Source organism: Grampus griseus (genome assembly GCF_964374135.1).
Source record: "Grampus griseus genome assembly, chromosome: 12".
NCBI lineage: Eukaryota > Metazoa > Chordata > Mammalia > Artiodactyla > Delphinidae > Grampus > Grampus griseus.
Genome location: NC_139006.1, coordinates 34,974,807 through 34,999,646, shown reverse-complemented (window position 1 = coordinate 34,999,646; position 24,840 = coordinate 34,974,807). Strand labels below are relative to the sequence as shown.

Here is a 24,840-nt window from a genome sequence, read left to right as displayed (position 1 = left end):
TATTTAAAGTCCATATTCATTGCAACAGTTCTGGAAAATACAGAAACGCGTACACAGAAATTGGTATACTCATAATCCCACAACTCAGAGGCAACAACTTAAAACATTTCTTAGGATATTGTTTTAAAGGTGCATTTTTGCTATGCAAATTATGTGTATATTTTCAAATTTTGATACATATTGACAAATTTCCCTCCAGAAAAATTGCACCAGTTAAAAGGTCCTCAACAATGTCTGAGAATACCCATTTTCCCACATGATAGGCATTATTGTTTTAAAATTTTTACCCATTTGGGAGGTGGAAATGTAGTTTGTTTTAATATATTATTAAAGTGATTATGTTTTTGAATGATTTATCATTATCATTGCTGTTTCTTATAACTTGCTTATATGTGCTTTTTTGACCTATTTTATATTTATTTCTTTCTAGTATTACTATAAGCCTTTATATATTGAACTCCTTACATATTAAGCTTATCGATGTTTTTAATAATTGACAACATGACAAGCAAAAGATAATATTTTTGTATTTGCAATTTTTGTTTTTAAACTTGAATATTCACACATTATAACTGCATATTCATGTCTTTTGACTTTTTTATCTTATTTGCAAGATCACCATTTTGTATGTCAAAAAGAGTTGAATTGGGTAAATAAGCTCTTATGTATATGGTGCAGATGTTTTTCCCTCATTATCCTTTTGATTTATGTGCTGTATTTTAATTGGTTGCAAATGTAAATATGTACATTGTTACCTAGTCTAATGCAGTCTCTTCCTTCTACAGCTTCTGAGTTTCCTGCCCTACTTAGTGCTGGAATCCTTAGAACTAATACTGTCCCCTGACATTCTCTTGGCCGTCAGCAAGCCCATAACTAAATGTAGGCAGGCACTGGGGATGGCTTTTGACCCAGGAGATATACTGGTACATTCAGCACCACCAATTTTCAAGAGAGAAGTAGAAATCCACTACCATAGTCCATTAACAGAACTTAAGTTTTATTGAACTTTATGTATAACTTTTATGCGTTCAGTTTGCCTCTCCTCAGTGATACACGTGGACATTGGGTAACCACCTCTCTGCTCTTCCCTCCAAATACCACTACTGTCATTAGAACACCTTACCCTTGTTTGCCTAAGCAGCTTAGGTCATTGTTATGTTTTAGGGAGATAGCATTTCCACAGTGATACAGGAGCTTCTGTATGGAGTACCTGCTTTGGCTTCTATTGGGGAGGGACCTCTTGAGATGCCTCCAAGTCCATTACATAGACTTGGAGGCATAGATTGAAATCCTCTCCTTCCTATCTTAATTTGCTTGAGGTAGTGCAACTGAACACTGTAACAATGTAAGAATCAATGAGAGAGCATTCATAGGTTTCTTATGCTTTCTTTCCCACTTAACAGAATCCTAGGTAATTAGCCACACTTAGGATGGTCTCCTTTACTCCCATGTTTTTTAAAAAGTGCTTTCGCTTTTTTCCATAGTATTTTTATGGCTTCTTTGTATTGTGTTTAAATCTTAAACCATCTGCAATTTATTTTAACATTAAAGAAAAGGCAATTTTATTTTTTAAATGGCTCATTCATATATCTCAATACCTTTTATTGGATAACCCATCTTTTCCCCTTGGTTTTTTTTTTCTTTAATTTTGTTGAGATATAATTGACATACAGAACTGTAAATTTAAGGTGTACAGTGTAATGACTTGACTTACATTGCCAAATGATTACCACAGTAACTTTAGTTAAAATCCGTATCTCATATAGATGCCAAAAAGAAAAAGGAAGAAAAATGGTTTTTTTCCACATGATGAGATCTTTTATGATCTACTCTCTTAGCAACTTTCAAATATACCAAACAGTAGTGTTTGGTGTATACACATGTTGTATATTACATTCCCAGGACTTATTTATCTTATAGCTATAAGTTTGTACCTTTTGACCTCTATCCAGTTCTCCTACTCCCTAACCCCCTGCCTCTGGTAACCACAAATATGATCCCTTTTTGTTGGCTTGTTTTTTCAAAATTCCACCTGTTAGTGAGATGATGTAATATATATCTTTCTCTGTCTGACTTATTTCATTTAGAGTACTGCCCTCAAGGTCCATCCATGTTGTCACAAATGGCAGGATTTCCTTCTTTTTATGGCTGAATAGTATTCCATTGTGTGTACATATGTGTATGTGTGTATATATATACACATATACCACATTTTCTTTATCCATTTATCTGTCAGTAGATGCTTAGGCTGTTTCCATGTTGTAAATAATGCTGCAGTGAACATATGTGTACAGGAATCTCTTCAGCATAGTGATTTTGTTTCCTTCAGATACATACTTAGAGTGGAATTGTTGCACCGTGTGGTAGTTCTAGTTTTAATTTCTTTAGGAACCTCCATGGAAACCAGTGTTTTCTGTGGTGGTCGTACAAATGTACAACAGTGCACAAGGGGTCCCTTTTCTCCACATTCTTACCAGCATTTATTTTTTGTCTTTTCCATGTAAGCCATACTCAAAGGCATGAGGTTTTCACTGTGGTTTTGATTTGCATTTCCCTAATAATTCGTGATGTTGAGTACCTGTTGTCCATTTGAATATCTTAGTAAAAATGTATACTCAGGTCCTTTGCCCATTTTTTTAATTTCATTATTTTTCAGCTATTGTTGTATTACTTCTTTATGGATATTGGATACTGACACCTTATCAGATAAATGCTTTGCAAATATTTTTTCCCATTCCGTAGGTTACCCTTTCATGTTGTTGATCATTTTTTTGCTCTGCAGAAACCTTTTAGTTTGATATAGTCCCATGTGTTTATTTTTGCTTTTGTTGCCTTTGCTTTTGGTCTCAAATCCCAAAAAATCATTGCCAAGACCACTGTCAGGGAGCTTACTGCCTATGTTTTCTTCTAGGACTTTGTTTTGTTTTGTTTTTAATGTCTTGATTGGAATATAATTGCTTTACAGTGGTGTGTTAGTTTCTGCTGTATAACAAAGTGAATTAGCTGTATGTATACATATATCCCCATATCCCCTCCCTCTTGCATCTCCCTCCACCTTCCCTATCCCACCCCTCTAGGTGGTATCAGAGCACCAACCTGATCTTCCTGTGCTATGCAGCTGCTTCCCACTAGCTATCTACTTTACATTTGGTAATGTATATATGTCATGCTACTCTCTCACTTCGTCTCAGCGTACCCTTCCCCCCTCCCCGTGTCCTCAAGTCCATTCCCTACATCTGCATCTTCATTACTGTCCTGCCCCTAGGTTCATCAGAACCTTTTTTTTTTTTTAGATTCCATATATATGTGTTAGCATACGGTATTTTTCTCTTTCTGACTTACGTCACTCTGTATGACAGACTCTAAGTCCTTCCACCTCACTACAAATAGTTCAATTTCATTTCTTTTTATGGCTGAGTAACATTTCATTGTATATATGTGCCACATCTTCTTTAAACATTGATCTGTTGATGGACACTTAGGTTGCTTTCATGTCCTGGCTGTTGCAAATACTGCTGCAATGAACATTGTGGTACAAGTCTGTTTTTAAATTATCGTTTTCTCAGGGTATATGCCCAGTAGTGGGATTGCTGGGTCATACGGTAGTTCTATTTTTAGTTTTTTAAGGAACCTCCATACTGTTCTCCATAGTGGCTGTATCAATTTATGTTCCCACCAACAGTGCAAGAGGGTTTTCTCCACACCCTCTCGAGCATTTATTGTTTGTAGATTTTTCATGATGGCCATTCTGGCCGGTGTGAGGTGATACCTCATTGTAGTTTTGATTTACATTTCTCTCATGATTAGTGATATTCAGCATCCTTTCATGTGTTTGTTGGCAATCTGTATATCTTCTTTGGAGAAATGTCTGTTTACCTCTTCTGCCCATTTTTCGATTGGGTTGTTTGTTTTTCGATATTGAGCTGCATGAGCTGCTTGTATATTTTGGAGAATGATACTTTGTCAGTTGCTTCGTTTGCAAATATTTTCTCCCATTATGAGGGTTGTCTTTTCATCTTGTATATGGTTTCCTTTGCTGTGCAAAAGCTTTTAAGTTTCATTAGGTCCCATTTGTTTATTTTTATTTCCATTTCTCTAGGAGGTGGGTCAAAAAGGATCTTGCTATGATTTATGTCATAGAGTGTCCTGCCTATGTTTTCCTCTAAGAGTTTTATAGTGTCTGGCTTTACATTTAGGTCTTTAATCAATTTTGAGTTTATTTTATTTATTTATTTTTTTGCGGTACGCGGGCCTCTTACCGCCATGGCCTCTCCCGTTGCGGAGCACAGGCTCCGGACGCGCAGGCTCAGTGGCCATGGCTCACGGGCCCAGCCGCTCCGCAGCATGTGGGATCCTCCCGGACTGGGGCACGAACCCGTGTCCCCTGCATCGGCAAGCGGACTCTCAACCACTGCGCCACCAGGGAAGCCCTTGAGTTTATTTTTGTGTATAGTGTTAGGAAGTGTTCTAAATTCATTCTTTTACATGTAGCTGTCCAGTTTTCCCAGCACCACTTATTGAAGAGGCTGTCTTTTCTCCATTGTATATTCTTGCCTCCTTTATCAAAGACAAGGTGACCCTCTGTGCGTGGGTTTATGTCTAGGCTTTCTATCCTATTCCATTGACCTATATTTCTGTTTTTGTACCAGTACCATACTGTCTTCATTACTGTAGCTTTGTAGTATAATCTGAAGTCAGGGAGCCTGATGCCTCCAGCTCCGTTTTTCTTTCTCAAGATTGCTTTGGCTATTCGAGGTCTTTCATGTTTCCATACAAATTGTGAAATTTTTTGTTCTAGTCCTGTAAAAAATGCCATTGGTAGTTTGATAGGGATTGCGTTGAATCTGTAGATTGCTTTGGGTAGTATAGACTTACACAATGTTGATTTTTCCAATCCAAGTACATGCTATATCTCTCCATCTGTTTGTATCATCTTTAATTTCTTTCATCAGTGTCCTATAGTTTTCTACATACAGATCTTTTGTCTCCTTAGGTAGGTTTATTCCTAGGTTTCAATGGTAAATCGGAGTGTTTCCTTAATTTCTCTTTCAGATTTTTCATCATTAGTGTATAGGAATGCAAGAGATTTCTGTGCATTAATTTTGTATCCTACTACTTTACCAAATTCATTGATTAGCTCTAGTAGTTTTCTGTCAGCATCTTTAAGATTCTCTATGTATAGTATCAAGTCATCTGTAAACAGTGACATTTTTACTTCTTCTTTTCCAATTTGGATTCCTTTTGTTTCTTTTTCTTCTCTGATTGCCATGACGAAAACTTCCCAAACTGTGTTGAATAATAGTGTTGAGAGTGGGCAACCTTGTATTGTTCCTGATGTTAGAGGAAGTGGTTTCAGTTTTTCACCACTGAGAACCATGTTGGCTGTGGGTTTCTCATATATGGCCTTTATTATGTTGAGGTAGGTTTCCTCTCTGCCTACTTTCTGGAGGGTTTTTATCTTAAATCGGTGTTGAATTTTGTCAAAAGCATTTTCTGCATCTATTCAGGTGATCATATGGTTTTTATCCTTCAATTTGTTGATATGGTTTAACACATTGACTCATTTGCATATATTGAAGAGTATTTGCATGCCTGGGATAAACCACACTTGATCATGTTGTATGATCCTTTTAATGTGCTGTTGGATTCTGTTTGCTAGTATTTTGTTGAGGATTTTTGCATCTATGTTCATCAGTGATATTGGCCTGTAGTTTTCTTTCTTTGTGACATCCTTGTCTGGTTTTGGTATCAAGGTGATGGTGGCCTCATAGGAGTTTGGGAGTGTTCCTCTCTCTGCTATATTTTGGAAGAGTTTGAGAAGGATAGGTGTTAGCTCTCCTCTAAATGTTTGACAGAATTCACCTGTGAAGCCATCCGGTCCTGGGCTTTTTGCTTCTTGGAAGATTTCTAATGACAGTTTCAATTTCAGTGCTTGTGATTGGTCTGTTGATATTTTCTATTTTTTCCTGATTTAGTCTCGGAAGGTTGTGCTTTTCTAAGAATTTGTCCATTTCTTGCAGGTTGTCCATTTTATTGGTATACAGTTGCTTGTAGTAATCTCTCACGATCCTTTGTATTTCTGCAGTGTCAGTTGTTACTTCTCCTTTTTCATTTCTGATTCTGTTGATTTGAGTCTTCTCCCTTTTTTTCTTGATGACTCTGGCTAATGATTTATCAATTTTCTTTATCTTCTAAAAGAACCAGCTTTTAGTTTTATTGATCTTTGCTATTGTTTCATTCATTTCTTTTTCATTTATTTCTGATCTGATCTTTATTATTTCTTTACTTCTGCTAACTTTGGGGTTTTTTTGTACTTCTTTCTCTAATTGCTTTAGGTGTAAGTTTAGGTTGTTTATTTCAGATGTTTCTTGTTCCTTGAGGTAGGATTGTATTGCTATAAACTTCCCTCTTAGATCTGCTTTTGTTGCATCCCATAAGTTTGGGGTCGTCATGTTTTCATTGTCATTTGTTTCTAGGTATTTTTTGATTTCCTCTTTGATTTCTTCAGTGATCTCTTGGTTATTTAGTAGGGTATTGTTTAGCCTCCATGTGTTTTTATTTTTTACAGTTTTTTTCCTGTAATTGATATCTAGTCTCATAGTATTGTGTTCGGAAAAGATACTTGATACGATTTCATTTTTCTTTTAATTTACCAAAGCTTGATTTGTGACCCAAGATATGATCTATTCTGGAGAATGTTCCATGAGTACTTGAGAAGAAAGTGTATTCTGTTGTTTTTGATAGAATGTCCTATAAATATCTATTAAGTCCATCTTGTCTAATCTGTCATTTAAAGCTTGTGTTTCTTTATTTATTTTCATTTTGGATGATCTGTCCATTGGTGAAAGTGGGGTGTTAAAATCCCCTACTATGATTGTGTTACTGTCGATTTCCCCTTTTATGGCTGTTAGCATTTGCCTTATGTATTGAGGTGCTCCTATGTTGGGTACATAAGTATTTACAATTTTTATATCTTCTTGGATTGATCCCTTTATCATTATGCAGTGTCCTTCCTTGTCTCTTGTAACAGTCTTTATTTTAAGGTCTATTTTATCTGATATGAGAATTGCTACTCCAGCTTTCTTTTGATTTCCATTTGCATAGAATATCTTTTTGCATCCCCTCACTTTCAGTCTGTAAGTGTCCCCAGGTCTGAAGTGGGTCTCTTGTAGACAGCATATATACAGCCAGTCTGTGTATTCTGATTGGAGCATTTAATCCATTTACATTTAAGGTAATTATTGATATGTATGTTTCTATTAACATTTTCTTTATTGTTTTGGGTTTGTTTTTGTAGGTATTTTTTTTCTCTTGTGTTTCCTGCCTATAAAAGTTCCTTTAGCATTTGTTGTAAAGCTGGTTTGGTGGTGCTGAATTCTATTAACTTTTGCTTGTCTGTAAACGTTTTAATTTCTCCATTCAAATCTGAATGAGGGGCTTCCCTGGTAGCGCAGTGGTTAAGAATCTGCCTGCCAATGCAAGGGGCATGGGTTCAAGCCCTGGTCTGGGAAGATCCCACATGCCATGGAGCAACTAAGCCCGTGCGCCACAACTGAGCCTGAGCTCTAGAGCCTTCATGCCACAGCTACTGAAGCCCACGTGCCTAGAGCCCGTGCTCCGCAACAAGAGAAACCACCACAATGAGAAGCCCGCACACAGCAAAGAAGACCCAACGCAGACATTAATTAATTTAAATAAATAAAAAGGGGGCTTCCCTGGTGGCGCAGTGGTTGAGAGTCTGCCTGCTGATGCAGGGGACACAGGTTCGTGCCCCAGTCCGGGAGGATCCCACATGCCGCGGAGTGGCTGGGCCCGTGAGCCATGGCCACTGGGCCTGTGCGTCCAGAGCCTGTGCTCCACAACGGGAGAGGCCACAACAGTGAGAGGCCCACGTACCACAAAAAAAATAATAATAATAAAAAATAAAAATAAAAAGGGAAATCTCTTTTATAAAAAAAATTAAAAATCTGAATGAGATTCTTGTTGGGTTTAGTAATCTTGGTTGTAGGTTTTTCCTTTTCATTGCTTTAAATGTGTCCTGCCACTCCCTTCTGGCTTGCAGAGTTTCTGCTGAAAGATCAGCTGTTAACTTTATGGGGATTCCCTCGTATGTTATTTGTTGCTTTTCCCTTGCTGCTTTTAATATTTTTTTCTTTGTATTTAATTTTTGATACTTTGGTTAGTATGTGTCTTGGCTTGTTTCTCCTTAGATTTATACTGTATGGAACTCTCTGTGCTTCCTGGACTTGATTGACTATTTCCTTTCCCGTATTAGGGAAGTTTTCAACTATAATGTCTTCAGATATTTTCACAGTCCCTGTCTTTTTTCTCTTTTTCTTCTGGGACCCCTATAATTCGAATGTTGGTGCATTTAATGTTGTCCCGGAGGTCTGTGAGACTGTCCTCAATTCTTTTCATTCTTTTTTCTTTATTCTGCTCTGCGGTAGTTATTTCCACTATTTTATCTTCCAGGTCGCTTATCCATTCTTCTGCCTTAGTTATTCTGCTTTTGATTCCTTCTAGAGAATTTTTAATTTTATTTATTGTGTTGTTCATCATTGTTTGTTTGCTCTTTAGTTCTTCTAGGCCTTTGTTAAACGTTTCTTGTATTTTCTCCATTCTATCTCCAGGAGTTTGGATATCTTTACTATCATTACTCTGAATTCTTTTTCAGGTAGGCTGCCTATTTCCTCTTCATTTGTTTAGTCTGATGGATTTTTACCTTGCTCCTTCACATGCTGTGTATTTCTCTGTTTTCTTATTGTGCTTAACTTACCGTATTTGGGGTCTCCTTTTCGCAGGCTGCAGGTTTGTAATTCCCGTTGTTTTTGGTGTCTGCCTCCAGTGGGTAACGTTGGTTCAGTGAGTTGTGTAGGCTTCCTGGTGGAGGGGCCTGGTGCCTCTGTTCTGGTGAATGAGGCTGGACATTGTCTTTCTGGAGGGCAGGACCGCGTCCGGTGGTGTTCTTTGGGGTGTCTGTGACCTTATTATGATTTTAGGCAGCCTCTCTTCTAATGGGTGGGGTTGTATTCCTGTCTTGCTAGTTATTTCTCATGGGGTGCCCAGCTTGCTGCTGGGTGGAGCTGGGTTTTAGCATTGAGACGGATATCTCTGGGAGAGCTATCGCCGATTGATATTACTTGGGGCCGGGAGGTCTCTGGTGGTTCAGTGTCCTGAACTCGGCTCTTCCACCTCAGGGGTTCAGGCCTGACACCAGGCTGGAGCACCAAGACCCTCTCAGCCACACGACCATGTACGTAGGGATTTTCTTGCCTTTTGGGAAGTATGAGGTCTCCTGCCAGCATTCAGTAGGTGTTCTGTAGGACTTGTTCCACATGTAGATGTATTTTTTTCTTCTTATATATTTATTTATTTTATTTATTTTTATTTTTGTCTGTGTAGGGTCTTCGTTGCTGTGCGGGCTTTCTCTAGTTTCAGCGAGCAAGGACTACTCTTTGTTGTGGTGTGCAGGCTTCTCATCACAGTGCCTTCTCTTGTTGCAGAGCATGGGCTCTAGGTGCATGGGCTTCAGTAGTTGTGGCTCATGGGCTCAGTAGTTGTGGCCTGTGGGCTCTAGAGCGCAGGCTCAGTGGTTGTTGTGCACGGGCTTCATTGCTCTGCGGCATGTGGGATCTTCCCAGACCAGGGCTTGAACCCGTGTCCCCTACATTGGCAGGCAGATTCGTAACCACTGCGCCACCAGGGAAGCCCTGTAGATGTATTTCTGATGTATTTGTGGGGAGGAAGGTAATCTCTACATCAACCATCTTGAAGGTCCTCCTGCAATAGGAGACTTCACTGAAGATGCCAACCTCCGCAAGAACTAGAGGTGCAGAGGCATTTTTTTAATTTATTTTTTTATACAGCAGGTTCTTATTAGTCATCCATTTTATACACATCAGTGTGTACGTGTCAATCCCAATCTCCCAGTTCATCACACCACCACCCCCACCTGCTGCCGCTTTCCCCCCTTGGTGTCCATACGTTTGTCCTCTACATCTTTGTCTCAGTTTTGCCCCTGCAAACCGGTTCATCTGTACCATTTTGCTAGGTTCCACATATATGCGTTAATATACAGTATTTGTTTTTCTCTTTCTGACTTCACTCTGTGTTACAGTCTCTAGATTCTTCCACGTCTCTACAAATGACCCAATTTTGTTCCTTTTTATGGCTGATTAATATTCTGTTGTATATATGTACCACATCTTCTTTATCCATTCGTCTGTTGATGGGCATTTAGGTTGCTTCCATGACCTGGCTATTGTAAATAGGGCTGCAGTGAACATTGGGGTGTGTGTGTCTTTTTAGATTATGGTTTTTTCTGGGTATATGCCCAGGAGTAGGATTGCTGGGTCATATGGTAATGCTATTTTTAGTTGTTTTTTGTGGGGTTTTTTTGCGTTATGCGGGCCTCTCACTGTTGTGGCCTCTCCCGTTGCGGAGCACAGGCTCCGGACGCGCAGGCTTAGCAGCCATGGCTCATGGGCCCAGCCGCTCTGCGACATCTGGGATCTTCCCGGACCGGGGCACGAACCCATGTCCCCTGCATCGGCAGGCGGACTCTCAACCACTGTGCCACCAGGGAAGCCCTGTCTTGTACTTTTCAGTGTAGAGATCTTTCACCTCTTTGGTTAAACTTATTCCTTTATTGCTTTGATGCTATTGTAAATGGTATCATTTTCCTTTTTTCTTTTTTCAGATAATTTGTCATTAGTATATAGCAACACTACTGATTTTTGTATTTTAATTTTGTATCCTGCAAATTTACTGAATTTGTTGATTAGATCTAACAGGTTTTATTTGTTTGTTTGCTTTTGAGGGGGCTTTAGGATTTTCTGTATATAAAACCATGTCATCTGCAAATAGAGATAATTCTACTTATTCTTTTTCAATTCTGATGCCTTTTATTTTTCTTGCCTGATTGCTCTGGCTAGGATTTCCAGTACTATGTTGGATAAAAGTGGCAATAGTGGGGCTTTCCTGGTGGCACAGTGGTTGGGAGTCCGCCTGCCAATGCAGGGGACACGGGTTCGTGCCCCAGTCTGGGAAGATCCCACATGCCACGGAGCGGCTGGGCCTGTGAGCCAAGGCCGCTGAGCCTGCGTGTCTGGGGCCTGAGCTCCGCGGCGGGAGAGGCCACAACAGTGAGAGGCCCGCGTACAGCAAAAAAAAAAGTGGCAACAGTGGGCATCCTTAACTTTTTCCTGATCTTAGAGTAACAGCTTTCAGTTCTTTACCATTGAGTATAATGTTAGCTGTGGGCTTGTCATATATGGGCTTTATTATGTAGAGGTACATTTCCTGTATACACACTTTGAGAGTTTTTATTATGAAGTGACGTTGAATTTTGTCTAATACTTTTTTTCTATTGAGTTGTTGTATGATTTTGGTTTTTTTATTCTATTAATGTGATGTATCACACTTATGGATTTGCATGCATTGAGCCATCCTTGCATCCCATGATAAATCCCACTTAATCATGTTGAATGACCTTTTCAAAGTGCTACTGAATTTGGTTTGCTAATATTTTATTGAAAATGTTTGCCTCTATATTCTCATCAGGGATATTGACCTGTAGTTGTCTGCTCTTATTGAATTGCCTAATTATTACTGTTCTTGATTGATTTCTGTTGGTACCACTGTTTTCAAACAAAAATTTTTCTGTTTTATCATTTAATTGTGATGTTTCCAGGTAGAAGATAATGTTTTTCATGTTGAAGCTTATCTGCCTCTTTCTAATTTTTATCAAGAATAATCATTGAACCTTATCATATGCTTTTACAGGATCTATTGAGATGATTGTTTTTCTCAACCTGTTGGTATGACATGATAGGATATTGGTTCCCTAATAGTCTCTGTTTGTTCATTGTTGGTTATTCCTTTGCTATACTCCTGAATTCAGTTTGTTAATGTTTTGTAAGTAAAGTTTTATTTCTTCTCTCTCATTATGCCTCTTAGCACAGAGCTTATAAGCACATCCTTATTACGGTGTTTGAGTGATAGGAGTTTTGCCAAAGTTGCCCCGTCTCCCCTCTACCAAGGAACATGAATAGGAGGGTGCATATGCTCCACTAGCTCTGTGATTAACCTTTTGGTTAATAACCAAAGTGGGCTAGGGCGTTACTCATCTCAAATCCCTCTGAGTCCTTTTCTTTTCTTATAATATAATACCCTTTTATAATATGAAGGAGTAGTATTTTATTGGTAAATGCCACCTCTGGGTAAAAAATGATTACTCAAGTCCATATTTCTGGTTATCTCTATACAATTTCAGGTTGAAACATTTTCAACCAAATCTTCTCAGTACAGAAGAACTTCTAGTTATTGTAGTAAGAGTCTTTCCTATAGTTCCTGGGGATCTGTTTGTCCCTTGTAAGGCTCTCCTTGAACCTTGCAGAGTAGCAAGAGTTTTCACAAGGACCTTTGACAAGGCAACAGAAACTCTGTCTTTATCTACCCTGATGATAAGATATGAGATTCTATTCTTCATCTTGGGCTCTGCCTTACTTGTCTTTAAGACTTAATTAAATCTGATTGTCACTTGAGGCCTTGTCAAGGGAAGAAGAGGTAAAGGATGAGTTGATAGAGCTTACCTTCATCCACCCTAGATATACAAAAGGTCTAATGAGCGCCTTTGGAATAGGAAAGGAGCAGATAGGACAAGCTACTCTAGACTAAGGACAGTATCCCCACTCAGCAATCCTATCTATATATGAATACTAGGGTAAGAAAATGTAAAGAAATATTTTCAACAGAAACCACATTCTTCTTTTACACTCGTAATGCATAGTCCATTTTTGTAGAGTTTAGTCTTCATTATATTAGATATACATTGATATCTTTACATTTTATAGCAATTTCATTTAAATTTTCTAATTTTCTTTTATTTTTAAAAGGTTATATTTCTAAAACAAGTTATAAAAACATGTGTTCCAAAATGGAATTTATGTGCCTTAAAAACCTTTAGGCATTTTCCTTTTAGCTTGTTAATTATAACATCTGAATGTTTGCTATAATTTATTATCTGTTATCACTTTCAAGGTTAAATATTTGTATTTCTGAAGATTTTATATTGTAAAATTCAATCTAAAGTGCATGCTTATACAGTCTGAAGGAGGCAGTAGATAACATTTGAGCACCAAAATTGAGTTTATATGAAAGAGAAATAATTACTTTTGGCTTACTTTTTGTGGCAGTTCTGTTTTGGATTCTCAGAATTGCATTAAAACGTGTGTAGGGGGCTTCCCTGGTGGCGCAGTGGTTGAGAGTCTGCCTGCCAACACAGGGGACACGGGTTTGAGCCCTGATCCAGGAAGATCCCACATGCCACAGAGCAACTGAGCCTGTGCGCCACAGCTACTGAGCCTGTGCTCTAGAGCCCACGAGCCACAGCTAGAGCCCACGAGCCACAGCTACTGAGCCCACGTGCCACAACTACTGAAGCCCACGTGCCTAGAGCCCGTGCTCCGCAACAAGAGAAGCCACTGCCATGAGAAACCTGTGCACCTCAACGAAGAGTAGCCCCTGCTCACCACAACTAGAGAAAGCCCGTGCGCAGCAGCAAAGACCCAACACAGCCAAAAATAAATAAATAAAATAAAAAATTTTTTTAAATGTGTGTATATGTTCTCAATAAGTGTATAAAAAAGATCAGCATATTTTTCACTATAGAATAGAACTAAACATGGAGCCCATCCTTTTTTAATCCTAAGGGATTTAGTTACTAAAATATCAAAAGGATTATATTCTAAGGTTTAAAAGAATAACTTCTCACGAGACTTTGTCAGGCAGTAATGTGAATGCTCCTAAAAATGACACTGAAAACAAATTTGACAAAACATGAAAGCTATGCGTTTTCCTCAGAAACTTAATCAACTTAATATTTTGCTTGTGTACTAAATAGTTACATAATGCCATGAAAGAAAGCTCACCTTTATTTGATGATGGACAGCCTTGGGGAGAAGAAACTGAAGATGGAATTATGCATAATAAGGTACCTTACATTACTGTAAACATTATAGTTATCTTAATATTAACTAAATGTGTTATTATTGAAAGTGATATGTTCTTTTGTAGAACTTGGCTTTTTGCTTCCTGAAAAATCTGCTAAAACTGATTTGGGGAAATATTAGTCAATGGAATTACTCTTGAAATCACATTGTAGTTTCCTAAAAGTAACTAGGAATGGAAATTTGTAAATTTTAAGTAACTTAAAAAAGCAATGCAATTAGAATTATGTCATAATGTTATTGTTATATGTACAGATGTAATATTTCTCTTTCTCCCTTATCTTTTATAATGAAGGTATCAATACTGGCATCATTATTGTAATATAGTATTTTGTCAACACAAAGCCTGAAAGACTGGGTCTTTAAATAGATGGCATGTGGGTTTTTTGTTTGTTTTGGCTTTTTAGTTAGGCATCTTGCACTTAAGAGTTGCCACTTCCAAAAGTGATTGAGATAAAAGTAAATAGATGGTCTAAATTGGTTCCCAAACCATCCTGTATTGGAGCCTTAACTATGTAACTAACCCTACCCTATTTCCTAAAATACATAAATTTATATATCCAAAGGGAGCAAACACCAACTCCAAGGAATAAATTTATAGTATTGAGATTAAACATTAATGTCCCCAGCATATATAGTTCCTATAGCATATATAGGTCCTACTATGTAGGACCCTAAAGATAAAAAAAAAAAAAAAATTCTCTGTTCTTCACTCTTTGGAGCATTTGTCATAAAAAGAAAGTGGAAATAACCTCAGCTTCATCTTTTATTACTACCTGGGAAATAGTTCGAATAGAAAGATGTATCAACTGACTGGCATGGTAGTGTTGCTTTTTTTTTTCAAACAAAGAATATCATACCCCATTACTACTTCATCAGTGATCCTTGCTGGAGAAGCAGCTAGCAAGCCTTTGATCCTCTTGAGAGAATCCTCTTCCCATGTTGCAATATGTGTACTAGACTAGATTTATTGGTGCCTCAGTTCTCACCCAAATAAAATTATAATACCTACTAAATGACTAAATATTAAATTTATTGATATTCATCCTAAATGTTAAAACAGTAAAAGTTATTCTTGCTATTCTAGCTGTTATTTCAGATGACAATATATAGAGAAGCACTTGGGAAATTATAAAGTGCTATTTTTAATTTTAAAGTAAAAATTAATTTTAAATTTAATTAAAAAGAGTTACCAAAGTATCCAACTTCATCAGATTCTGAGCCTCAGCTTTGTAGATCTAGAAATTCAATTTTTTTTTAACCTGCAAAATCACAATTGACCAAACTTTTAAGGAAACGTTCACTCTTACCAAATTCACATCTGAAAAAGAATAAAAATGTATTAATTTACCACCACTGACACATCTTTCCAGTTACAAAAATACTCATACCCCCTATTCAGGGCACCCCTTCAGTATCAACCAAGTAGTAAGAAGATTGTTTAGTAAGCAGAGAATCAGCACAAAGGGAATTGGTTTATCTTGAGGGATGTGTACTTCATCTGGCTGTGGAAAATTCTGATCAGCCATTCTTGCCTCCTAACAAAGTACACATCTTCAGTAAGCAAAACACCTCAGAATTGCAAAATAGAGTATTATTTTCTCTTGGATAAATATTAAGAGTACTAATAGTCTACTGTTTAGATCTCTACTAACCATGCCATGTTTTAGCATGAAGTTACAATGTAAATTATAGCCTTTATTATGTTCTGGTTTTCACAACTAGATCTTGTCAGTTTAATTAGACTTAAATGATCAGCAATTCATTTAAATTTTTAATTAGTTAGATTATCCCTAAAGATGCTCAAGTTTACATTTTATGTTGAATTATATTTATTAATAAGCTTCCTTGTCTAACCTTCTCAAAATTCTGAAGATATGGGTTTTTTTTAACCATTTACTAAGTATCACTTTTATCCAAATTGAAGTATTCTTTTCATCCCTATTATTCACTATAGAAGTAGCAGACTAAGTAAATCTGTGAAGCATAATTAATGATATTCCCTAGGTTTGTATCTCATTTACAGGAGTTCATGTAACCACTTAGTGTTCCTGACTTTTATTTTTTTAATTCAAATTTAAACTTCTACTTAGAAAAATGAAATAAACTAAATAGAGAATCATGGCTTTGTTTTTAAATCTGCTTATCCCAATCAGTTGTTTTTGGACTACACCATAAAATGCTATGAGAGTTTCATGACTGGTGCCGACAGCTTTGAAGAGATGAATGCAGAGTTGCAGTCCAAGCTGAGTAAGTGTTCTCATTCCTAGAGTGCTTGCTTTGGGTCATTTAACTCCACTCAAGGAGTTGTAGCCCATCTTACTATGCCTAATGTAAATGCGTTTAGATGCCTCCTGATTTTTATCATAACTGTTTCTTTGGTGGAGAGGAGTAAAGGTTAAGCAGAAAGAATACTGGTGTTGGAGTCAGACCTGAGGCATGACCCCTTACTGGCTGTGTGACGTTAACAAACTACTTAACCTTTCTAACAAAGTTTTGCAGGATTAGATGGCCATGTTTATAAAATGTCAAATGTGCTACCCGGAGCACACAATATAATCAGCAAATGTTATTCCTCTTGGGGGATGATATCCCTGTGATATCCTTGCCTTATTATTTTAGAAATTAAAGTACTGGTTAGTCAAAAGATCTATGGTCTCTTTCAAAATTTATGTCACATAGTTAATGGGCTATGATATTTCCAAAGAAAGAAATTATTTTTCCACTTAGCTAATCTAGTGACATTCGGTATTTACTGGCTAACTTTAAAATATTTCGGAGTATTATTTTACATTGTTGTTCCTTTTTTGTAATAGTCTTGTATATAAAATGCCAGAGTGGTAGGTAAAATAGATAAGTTTAAGACGTGTAAAGCGATCCTCCAAAGACTATGGAATCGATCAAAATAGGAGATCACCCTGCCACTATTAGCATAAAAAGTGAAAGCATTCTCTTTTGTTTCCATGGGATATACTTTCCTGAAGAATAAGCGGAACAGGGACTTCCCTGGTGGCGCAGTGGTTAAGTCTCTGCACTCCAGTGCAGGGGGCCCGGGTTTGATCCCTGGTCAGGGAACTAGATCCCACATGCATGCTGCAACTAAGAGTTCACATGCCACAACTAAGGAGCCCACGAGCCACAACTAAGACCCAACGCAACCATATAAGTAAATAAATATTTAAAAAAAAAAAAAAGAAGCGGGACAATTTCAGCTTGTCCATATGAGAAGGGGAGCAAAGAAAATGATGTTGTCTTTTTTTTTAAGAGGAAAATTCATAGTGATCTAACACTGAAAGCATCTTTGCTTTGATATTGTGTTATAATTAATTAAGCATATGAATTATATTCATTTATTCAAACAATATTTATTATATACATACTGTATACCAGTCACCATGTAGGCACCGAGGATACAGTAATGAATAAGAGGTAAAAATCTCTGCCCTTGTGAGCTTACCTTCTATTAGAGACAATAATCAAATGAACAACTGTAAGTCAAATGGTGATAAGTGCTCCGGAGGAAAATGAAGTAGGATAGGGAGGTAGAGAGTGTGGTGGACCAAAGGGAAGGGTTGCAGTTTTACAGACGGTAGGATGTCCTTCAGTGGGATGTTTTGAGTAGAGACTAGAGGAAGTGAGGGAGAGAGCAATGGTAAAAACCTGGGGGAGAACTTTTTAGGCAGATTTGAGACCTTATGAAGTTTCTGGGTTTTTTCTCCAGAGGATTTATTTAATGTAGATGCTTCCAAGCTGGAATCATTAGCAGCAAAAAACAGAGCATTGAATGAACAGATTGCAAGATTGGAACAAGAAAGAGAAAAAGAACCGGTTAGTAAACATGCTTATCTTCAACAGGCTTATACACTTACTTATACTCTTGGGTCTCCTTGGACAACACCAGCTGTTTCTTTATCTATTTTTTTAAAAAATACATTAAAAAAACAAGCTTCTTAAAAGTTAATTTTTTTTACATAGGACAGAACTCCTAAGAAAACATGTTTGGTATCCCTAGAGCTTTGTTTTCCCTTGTGATCTGTCAGTCTTGGACTAATAGTGTTCAGAATATGATGAAAGAGTCTTACCTATTTACATAAGACCAAAAAGATCTTTAGAACAAGGTCCGCATGTTATATACCTCTAGGGAGCACTACTTACAAGAGGCCCTGGGTTTTGTAGTTAGTGGAAAGAGAATGGTAATAAATGTGTTTATATAATATATTGTATCCAGAGGTCTTTCTAAAAGCTAAATGATAATATACAGATATCTAATTTTATTTTGTGTTTTATATTGCGGAAGCCCCTAGACTGTTCTGTAAAATAACAGATTTTAAATGTTTGTTCTTTTTCATTCTGGCCCTGGACTTTTTCTGTCCCAAACTGACTTCTGAAAAGTACGTACATCTTCTTAATTGGGTAATAACAGTAAGCTACCGTTTTAGTTTTTTTGACTCCCTCTAAAAGTGAAAAGGAAACTAATTTACCTTTCTCTAAGATGAATTTAAATAATATTGCTTTAACTTTCAAGTAAAGTATGGCATCATTATTGACAAGAATAACTAATCGCACTTTCTCTTCTTTTAGAATCGCCTAGAGTCATTGAGAAAACTGAAAGCTTCCTTACAAGCAGATGTTCAAAAATATCAGGCATACATGAGCAATTTGGAGTCTCATTCAGCCATTCTTGACCAGAAATTGAATGGCCTCGATGAAGAAATTTCTAGAGTAGGTAAGCACAACTAAATGCTGAAAAAGGTCATTCAGACTGGGACGGGGACCTGTGTGGGACTTATCACATGTAGAGACAGCTTTGTCATCTGTATCTTTTTTGCCTCTAATGGTAATGTATCAGGCAACCAAGTTTTTAGTTACTTATGTATTAGTTTTCTGAGACTGCTGTAATGAATTACCACAAACTTGGTGGCTTAAAACAATGGAAATTTATTCACTCACAGAAGGCTAGAGGTCGGAAATCCGGCAGGGCCACACTTCCTCCCAGGACTATGTGGGAGAATCCATTCCTTGCTTCTTCCAGCTTCTGGTATCTGATGACATTCCTGAGATTGTGGCCCTGTCACTCCAGTCTCTGCCTCCATCCTCACATTACCTTCTGTGTGTGTGGGTGTCTCTCTTCTGCCTATGTTAATTTCTCTCTGCCTTTATCTTTTAAGGACATTTGTGATGGCATTTAGGACCCACCTCGATAATCCAGGGTAATCTCCTCATCTCAAAATACTTAATCGTATCTGTGAAGACCCCTTTACTAAATATGGTAATGTTTACAAATTCCAGGGATTAGGACTTCCTATCTTTGGGTGGTCATTATTCAACCTACTACACCTTCTAACATGTTTTCAGACACCTGGCTTTTTAAAGCCAAGAGGAACCTTATCTAAGAACACAAGCTGCCTGAATATAAATATATCTTCTATTCCACCTTGTAATTAATAAGCCAGATTTTTAAATCTCTGCTGGTCTCAGTCTGCTATATTTGCCTTATCCTCTATCACCACCTCCTAAGCTACTCAGCAGCTTAAGTTGATTGAAAATAAGATGGAAAGATGCTAGTACTATAAAAGCCCAACTAAAAAAAGCTTGTTTATATCTGGTGTGCTCCTAACCTTGTTTTCATAAACACATATGGATCTTAATCATAAAACCCTGAAAATACTGTGACACATGAATTGATTGTTGCTTCTATGGTGCCAAAAGGAGATCGAGCCATTGGCTGGCAGTTTACAAAATAAATAAATAACTATATGGACCTACTATACTATTTTCCCAGACCTCAACCTGCTTCAGTTTTATTCTTTTAGGGTTTTACGGGCTGTATCTGTGTCATGTAGGAATTATGTAGATAGTCCTTAGGATATTTGATTTAGTTCTTAGTCTATGGAATATTGATCATCTGTCAAAAATCAAGGACAATAATTATCTGGAGTATTTGATAAATTGTTTTATTTTTTTCCAAATAAGTCTGATTACATATATTAGCTTTGCTGTAAACCAACTCTTTAAATAGTTTAAACTTGACCACTAATGTTTGTTCTCCATGACGACAAGGAGCCATAAACTAATTTTTTATTATAGTAATGTTTGTAATGCAATTAAATCAATACTTTATAATATTAATAATTTATCTTCCTTATTGGTATTTAATCTAGAGAATTTTTATCCTTCCCACTTCTCTTGTGAGACTTTTTTTCCAGTAATGGCAAACTGGGTAGGAGAGAGAGAAATACTTCAGCAATCATTTGCCATTGCACAGTGATTTAGTTTGAGACAATAATTTGATAACTGTTAAGCTAAAATATTTTATTCTGAATTTTTTTAACTTTCTTGATTATTTGAAGTCATTCATGGCCAAGAGTGTGAATGAGATATATGTAACTCTATAGATATTGTATATTGTGGATTTTTTGTGCCGATTCCTGTAATAAATGAAGTTTTACTTAAACCAACCATTAATTCATTTTGAGCTCAGGTGTGGAGCTTCCCAACTACAGTACTATAATACGACTGAGTTATAACAAAGCCGAGATTTTGATCCTCTCAGCCCTCAGGATGATTTCTGTGACCCCTTTGGTCATGAGCATCCTCATCCATTTATCCCAGTCTGCTTAAAAATACTGTCATATTTTTGATAAGCTATGAGTCATAAAATGTTGGCGTCACTGTTCGATAGAACACCAAATATTATAAATTTGATAACTTTTCTTCCCCTTTCATGATCATTTGCTGTTTGTATCTTCTCTTGGTACAATATCATCGTTCATGATTACAAATTTTAGTAAAGCAAGAACCTAACCATTATGGTTGCTTAATATCTTATGAAACCACTGAAAATATCAGTGAAATAAGAATAAACTGACGTATGTTTATATAAATATTTTTTGTTTGTGAAAAACTTGTAGCTTTTCTGACTTTTTGCAGAGAATCATGTAGGAGTATTAAAAGCATTTTAACTGAACAATAGCAGACTATCTGTTAAGTCTAACAATTCTTAATCATAATCATGTGTGGGGGTCAACTCTATTAAATAACGGCACACTTTATTTGTAGGAATTGAAGGAACTTAACAAATTTTTTCTTTTTCAATGCAGAACTAGAATGTGAAACAATGAAACAGGAGAATTCTCGACTACAGAATATTGTTGATAACCAGAAGTACTCAGTTGCAGACATTGAGAGAATAAACCATGAAAGAAATGAATTGCAGCAGACCATTAATAAATTAACCAAGGACCTGGAGGCTGAACAGCAGCAGTTGTGGAATGAGGAACTGAAATATGCCCGAGGCAAAGAGGCGGTATGTCATACCATTCCCAGAGTGGCACTTCATTCAGACTTACGTTTGTAAAAGTCTATCCCAGTTAAGAACAACTGAGTGGGTAGAATAAATTGGCTAAAGAGGTAAAATTTTTCAGCATTGACATTATACTAAAAACACACTCATCCCTTTATGTCAATTCAATAACAGCCCAATTTCTCTGTCATTTTTAAGGTAGCCTGTATTTTCCAATAGTGAAACAAGAAGTGAGCAAAAAAGTCTCTAAGGCCATGAAAATAATTTTCATAAATCCCAAGCCTTTTATTCCAGAAGTGGATATGAGTCACTTCTTCATTTACCTCCTCACTACTTAAACATTTATGTAACATCTGCTGTGTGCCACTTACCATGCTGGGCATAGAGGGGAGATAAAAAGACATAGAAGCTTAAGAAACTTCCATTCTAGTCGATATTTTCTACCATGAGATCAGACCTCCAATAGAGGTTTGCACAGTGTACTGAGGGAGCATATAGTACACCTAACCAAGATTTTGGTGCGCATGGTGTGGGGAGATGGATGGAGGTTGATTTTAGAAAGGCTTCCTTGAAGATGTACACCTGAACTGAATTGGGAAGTATAAGGGAGAGTTAGCATGGCAAGGCTAGGGGAGCCAGCAAACAAAGAAGTCTGTGGGAAAGCTCAGGGAGAAAATAGCATGGTGCACTCTGGTACCCTAAGGTTTTCGTATGGCTGGAGCTTAGTAGCAAGGGACGGGAGCATGTGCAGAAGATGAGATTCAAGGATAAGCAGAGACCAAGTGGTGAAGATCCTTTGCACGTTTAGAAGTTTGAACTTTATCCTGAAAGCTCCAGGAAGCCTTTAAAATTTTTAAACAGATAAGATCATATTTCAGAAAGATCTCATTTTTGGTAATGTGAAAAATGGGTAGAAGGGAGCAAACCAGTCAGATAAGGATCTGTGGCAGTAAGGTAGCAGAAATAACAAGCTGAATTGTAGGTAATGCTATTGGAGATTCATATGTGCTCCCTCATACTCCTGACCTGGTAATCTCTGTCCCTGTGTATTAAGGAGAAAAATATACATTTATAAGAAATAGGCTGTGGTGGTGATCCCAAAAGTCTTTGAACCTAGAATTTGGTAAACCTGTGTTAGCCCTGGATTTGCCACCACATGTTTCTGTGACCTCAGCGTGTCCTCTGACTTCTCATAGCCTCAGTTTCCTTATTTATAAAATAAAGTGTGGTTAGACTAGGTCGGGAACCTGAAATGTCACTTCAACAATTATTAATATATTTTCTCTCTCAAGCACTGTGTGGGAAAGGGGAAGTTACGAGTCTCTGGACTTAGGCAAACTCTGTTTAACTAGCGAAATCTAGCTGTATGAATGCTATGTTTGATTTGGAGGATCAGGCTGAAAGGAGAAAGTTATCTGGGAAGTGGGTAAGCAGTGGCCTATGAAGGGCAAGAGTAGGGCCATGGACAGTGAGAAGAAAGCCTTAGGGTACTGAGTAGGAGAGAGATTAAAGAATGGTAGCAGAATGCAAAAGGCAAACAAACATTCCACCCATTACCTTTATTTCTAGACTGATTTTTATTCCACATGCCACCTCTGACTGGTAGTGTCCTTCTGGAGCTCTTTGTTGAGATAGACATTGAGGCTGCATCTAGACTCATCAGGAAAGAGTGTGATGAGTTTTCACTGTCTGAATTAGCTGTGGGAAGGAGAAATGTGCCACATGTTTGCTCTCCCTGCAGTTAGGTGTGATAAAGTGCATGGGCTTGAGAAAGCTGTTTTATTACAGAAATAAAATCCTAGTGAAAAACAGAAGAAACTACCCCTGTGATCATTTACTGCAAGGACAAATAGACCTACATACTTTAGTTGTCCCTGGAGAGCTACTATAGTAGTTGAAATGATTTCCTGATTTATTAATAAGGAATCTTAAATTTAACATATAAGTAGTATTGCTTTTGAGAGCTGATAAATTTTTGGAAATTGCAAATTATTTAATCAGATTCCAATAAGTACTTTTGCCATTTCATTCTTTCAAAGTATTCAATTTTATGGGTGGATAACAGCAATGAGAAACTAAGTATGTACTAAATGGAGGAAGCAGTATGAAAATAAATTGCCTAGACTCTGCAAATTCATTTATTTAATCAAAAACTAGGTACTGTATGCCAAGTACTGTTTTAGGTGTTGGGGATGCAACTGCTTTCATGGAGCATACTTTCAACTAACGGAGATGAACAAATAAATAATGTATGTCAGGTAGTAATAAGTGCTATGAAGAAGAGTACAGCAAGAGGGTAGAGAAATTGGGGGTGTTATATTAGAGGGAAAGCCTTTCTGATGATATAATTTGAACAGAGCCTTGAACAAAGGGAAGGAGACCAGGAAATGTGGAACATATTAGTAAAATATTTTTATCAAAACAGTTGAAATAATATTTTGAGACTTAAGTGACTACATTTCTCTAATTTTGGATAAATGAAATATTTTGTACATTGACAAAACTAAGTTTGTTTTCGTTTCATAATTTCTCTGGTACTTTAAAAAGTAAATTTTAGTTAATACCTAAACATGGACTTTTATTCCAAACTCTTTGTCAGATAAATGGAGGAACAGTAGTATATTACTTACTAATTAATTATGGTGTTAAAACTATCCTACAATTTAATGTGAAAAAAATCTTTCATTCTTTATATTTTAAAACTGCCATTCTTACTACTAAAAATACTAAATTATAAACTACTAAAAAAAATTATAAACTACTATAAAAATACTAAATTATAAACTACTAAAAAACACATAATTTTGTGTAAAACTGCCAAAAAATGCCAATTGTAAACCATATGGAATGGGGCTCTGGGTTTTTTTAATGTTTGTTTTTGTGTTCTTTTCTTACAGATTGAAACACAATTAGCAGAGTATCATAAGTTGGCTAGAAAATTAAAACTTATCCCTAAGGGTGCTGAAAATTCCAAAGGTTATGACTTTGAAATTAAGTTTAATCCTGAAGCTGGTGCCAACTGCCTTGTCAAATACAGAGCTCAAGTTTATGTACGTAATCGTGAGTACTTCACAAGGTTTTTAAATGATATGGTTGATGTCTGGCTCATAATATTTGTAAGTAAGAGTTTAAACTTTAGCATGTCCATAACTCAGGACTGAACATAGAAATACAGCACTGAAACTTTTTATCTTCTTTCCTCTTGGTAGTACACATCTGCTCTCTATTGTACCTTACTCTCCAAATTATAAAGCCTTGTCTTCCTCTCTACATACTTCACCTATTCAACTATCCAATAAAAGATATGATTACATATAAAATAGACGCCAGGATTATAAAGACAAAAATGACCTGATACTTGCTCTCAAGTTGCTACTAGTCCCCTCAGCGAGAAAGACATAAAAATAAATACTATATACGTGCTTTATTAGAAGCCTTTACAAGGTATGGTAACAAGATCAGTTCTCAGAATTGAGAGAAAAGTCCCCACAGAGATGGTGAACCTGCAATGAAATCTTCAAAGATGAG

The 24,840-nt window shown here is 36.9% G+C and overlaps 1 protein-coding gene across 1 annotated transcript in view; it reads left to right on the top strand.

Moving 5' to 3' along the window:
* The window catches only part of NDC80 (NDC80 kinetochore complex component), a 52,507-nt gene that overhangs the window by 5,935 nt on the left and 21,732 nt on the right, over nucleotides 1–24,840 (top strand). Inside the window, exons 6-11 of the mRNA XM_082668046.1 lie at nucleotides 13,904–13,993; nucleotides 16,166–16,259; nucleotides 17,731–17,837; nucleotides 18,591–18,735; nucleotides 21,110–21,315; nucleotides 24,210–24,362. Coding sequence (XP_082524172.1) covers nucleotides 13,904–13,993; nucleotides 16,166–16,259; nucleotides 17,731–17,837; nucleotides 18,591–18,735; nucleotides 21,110–21,315; nucleotides 24,210–24,362 — 795 coding nt within the window. The remainder of the gene's footprint in view (nucleotides 1–13,903; nucleotides 13,994–16,165; nucleotides 16,260–17,730; nucleotides 17,838–18,590; nucleotides 18,736–21,109; nucleotides 21,316–24,209; nucleotides 24,363–24,840) is intronic.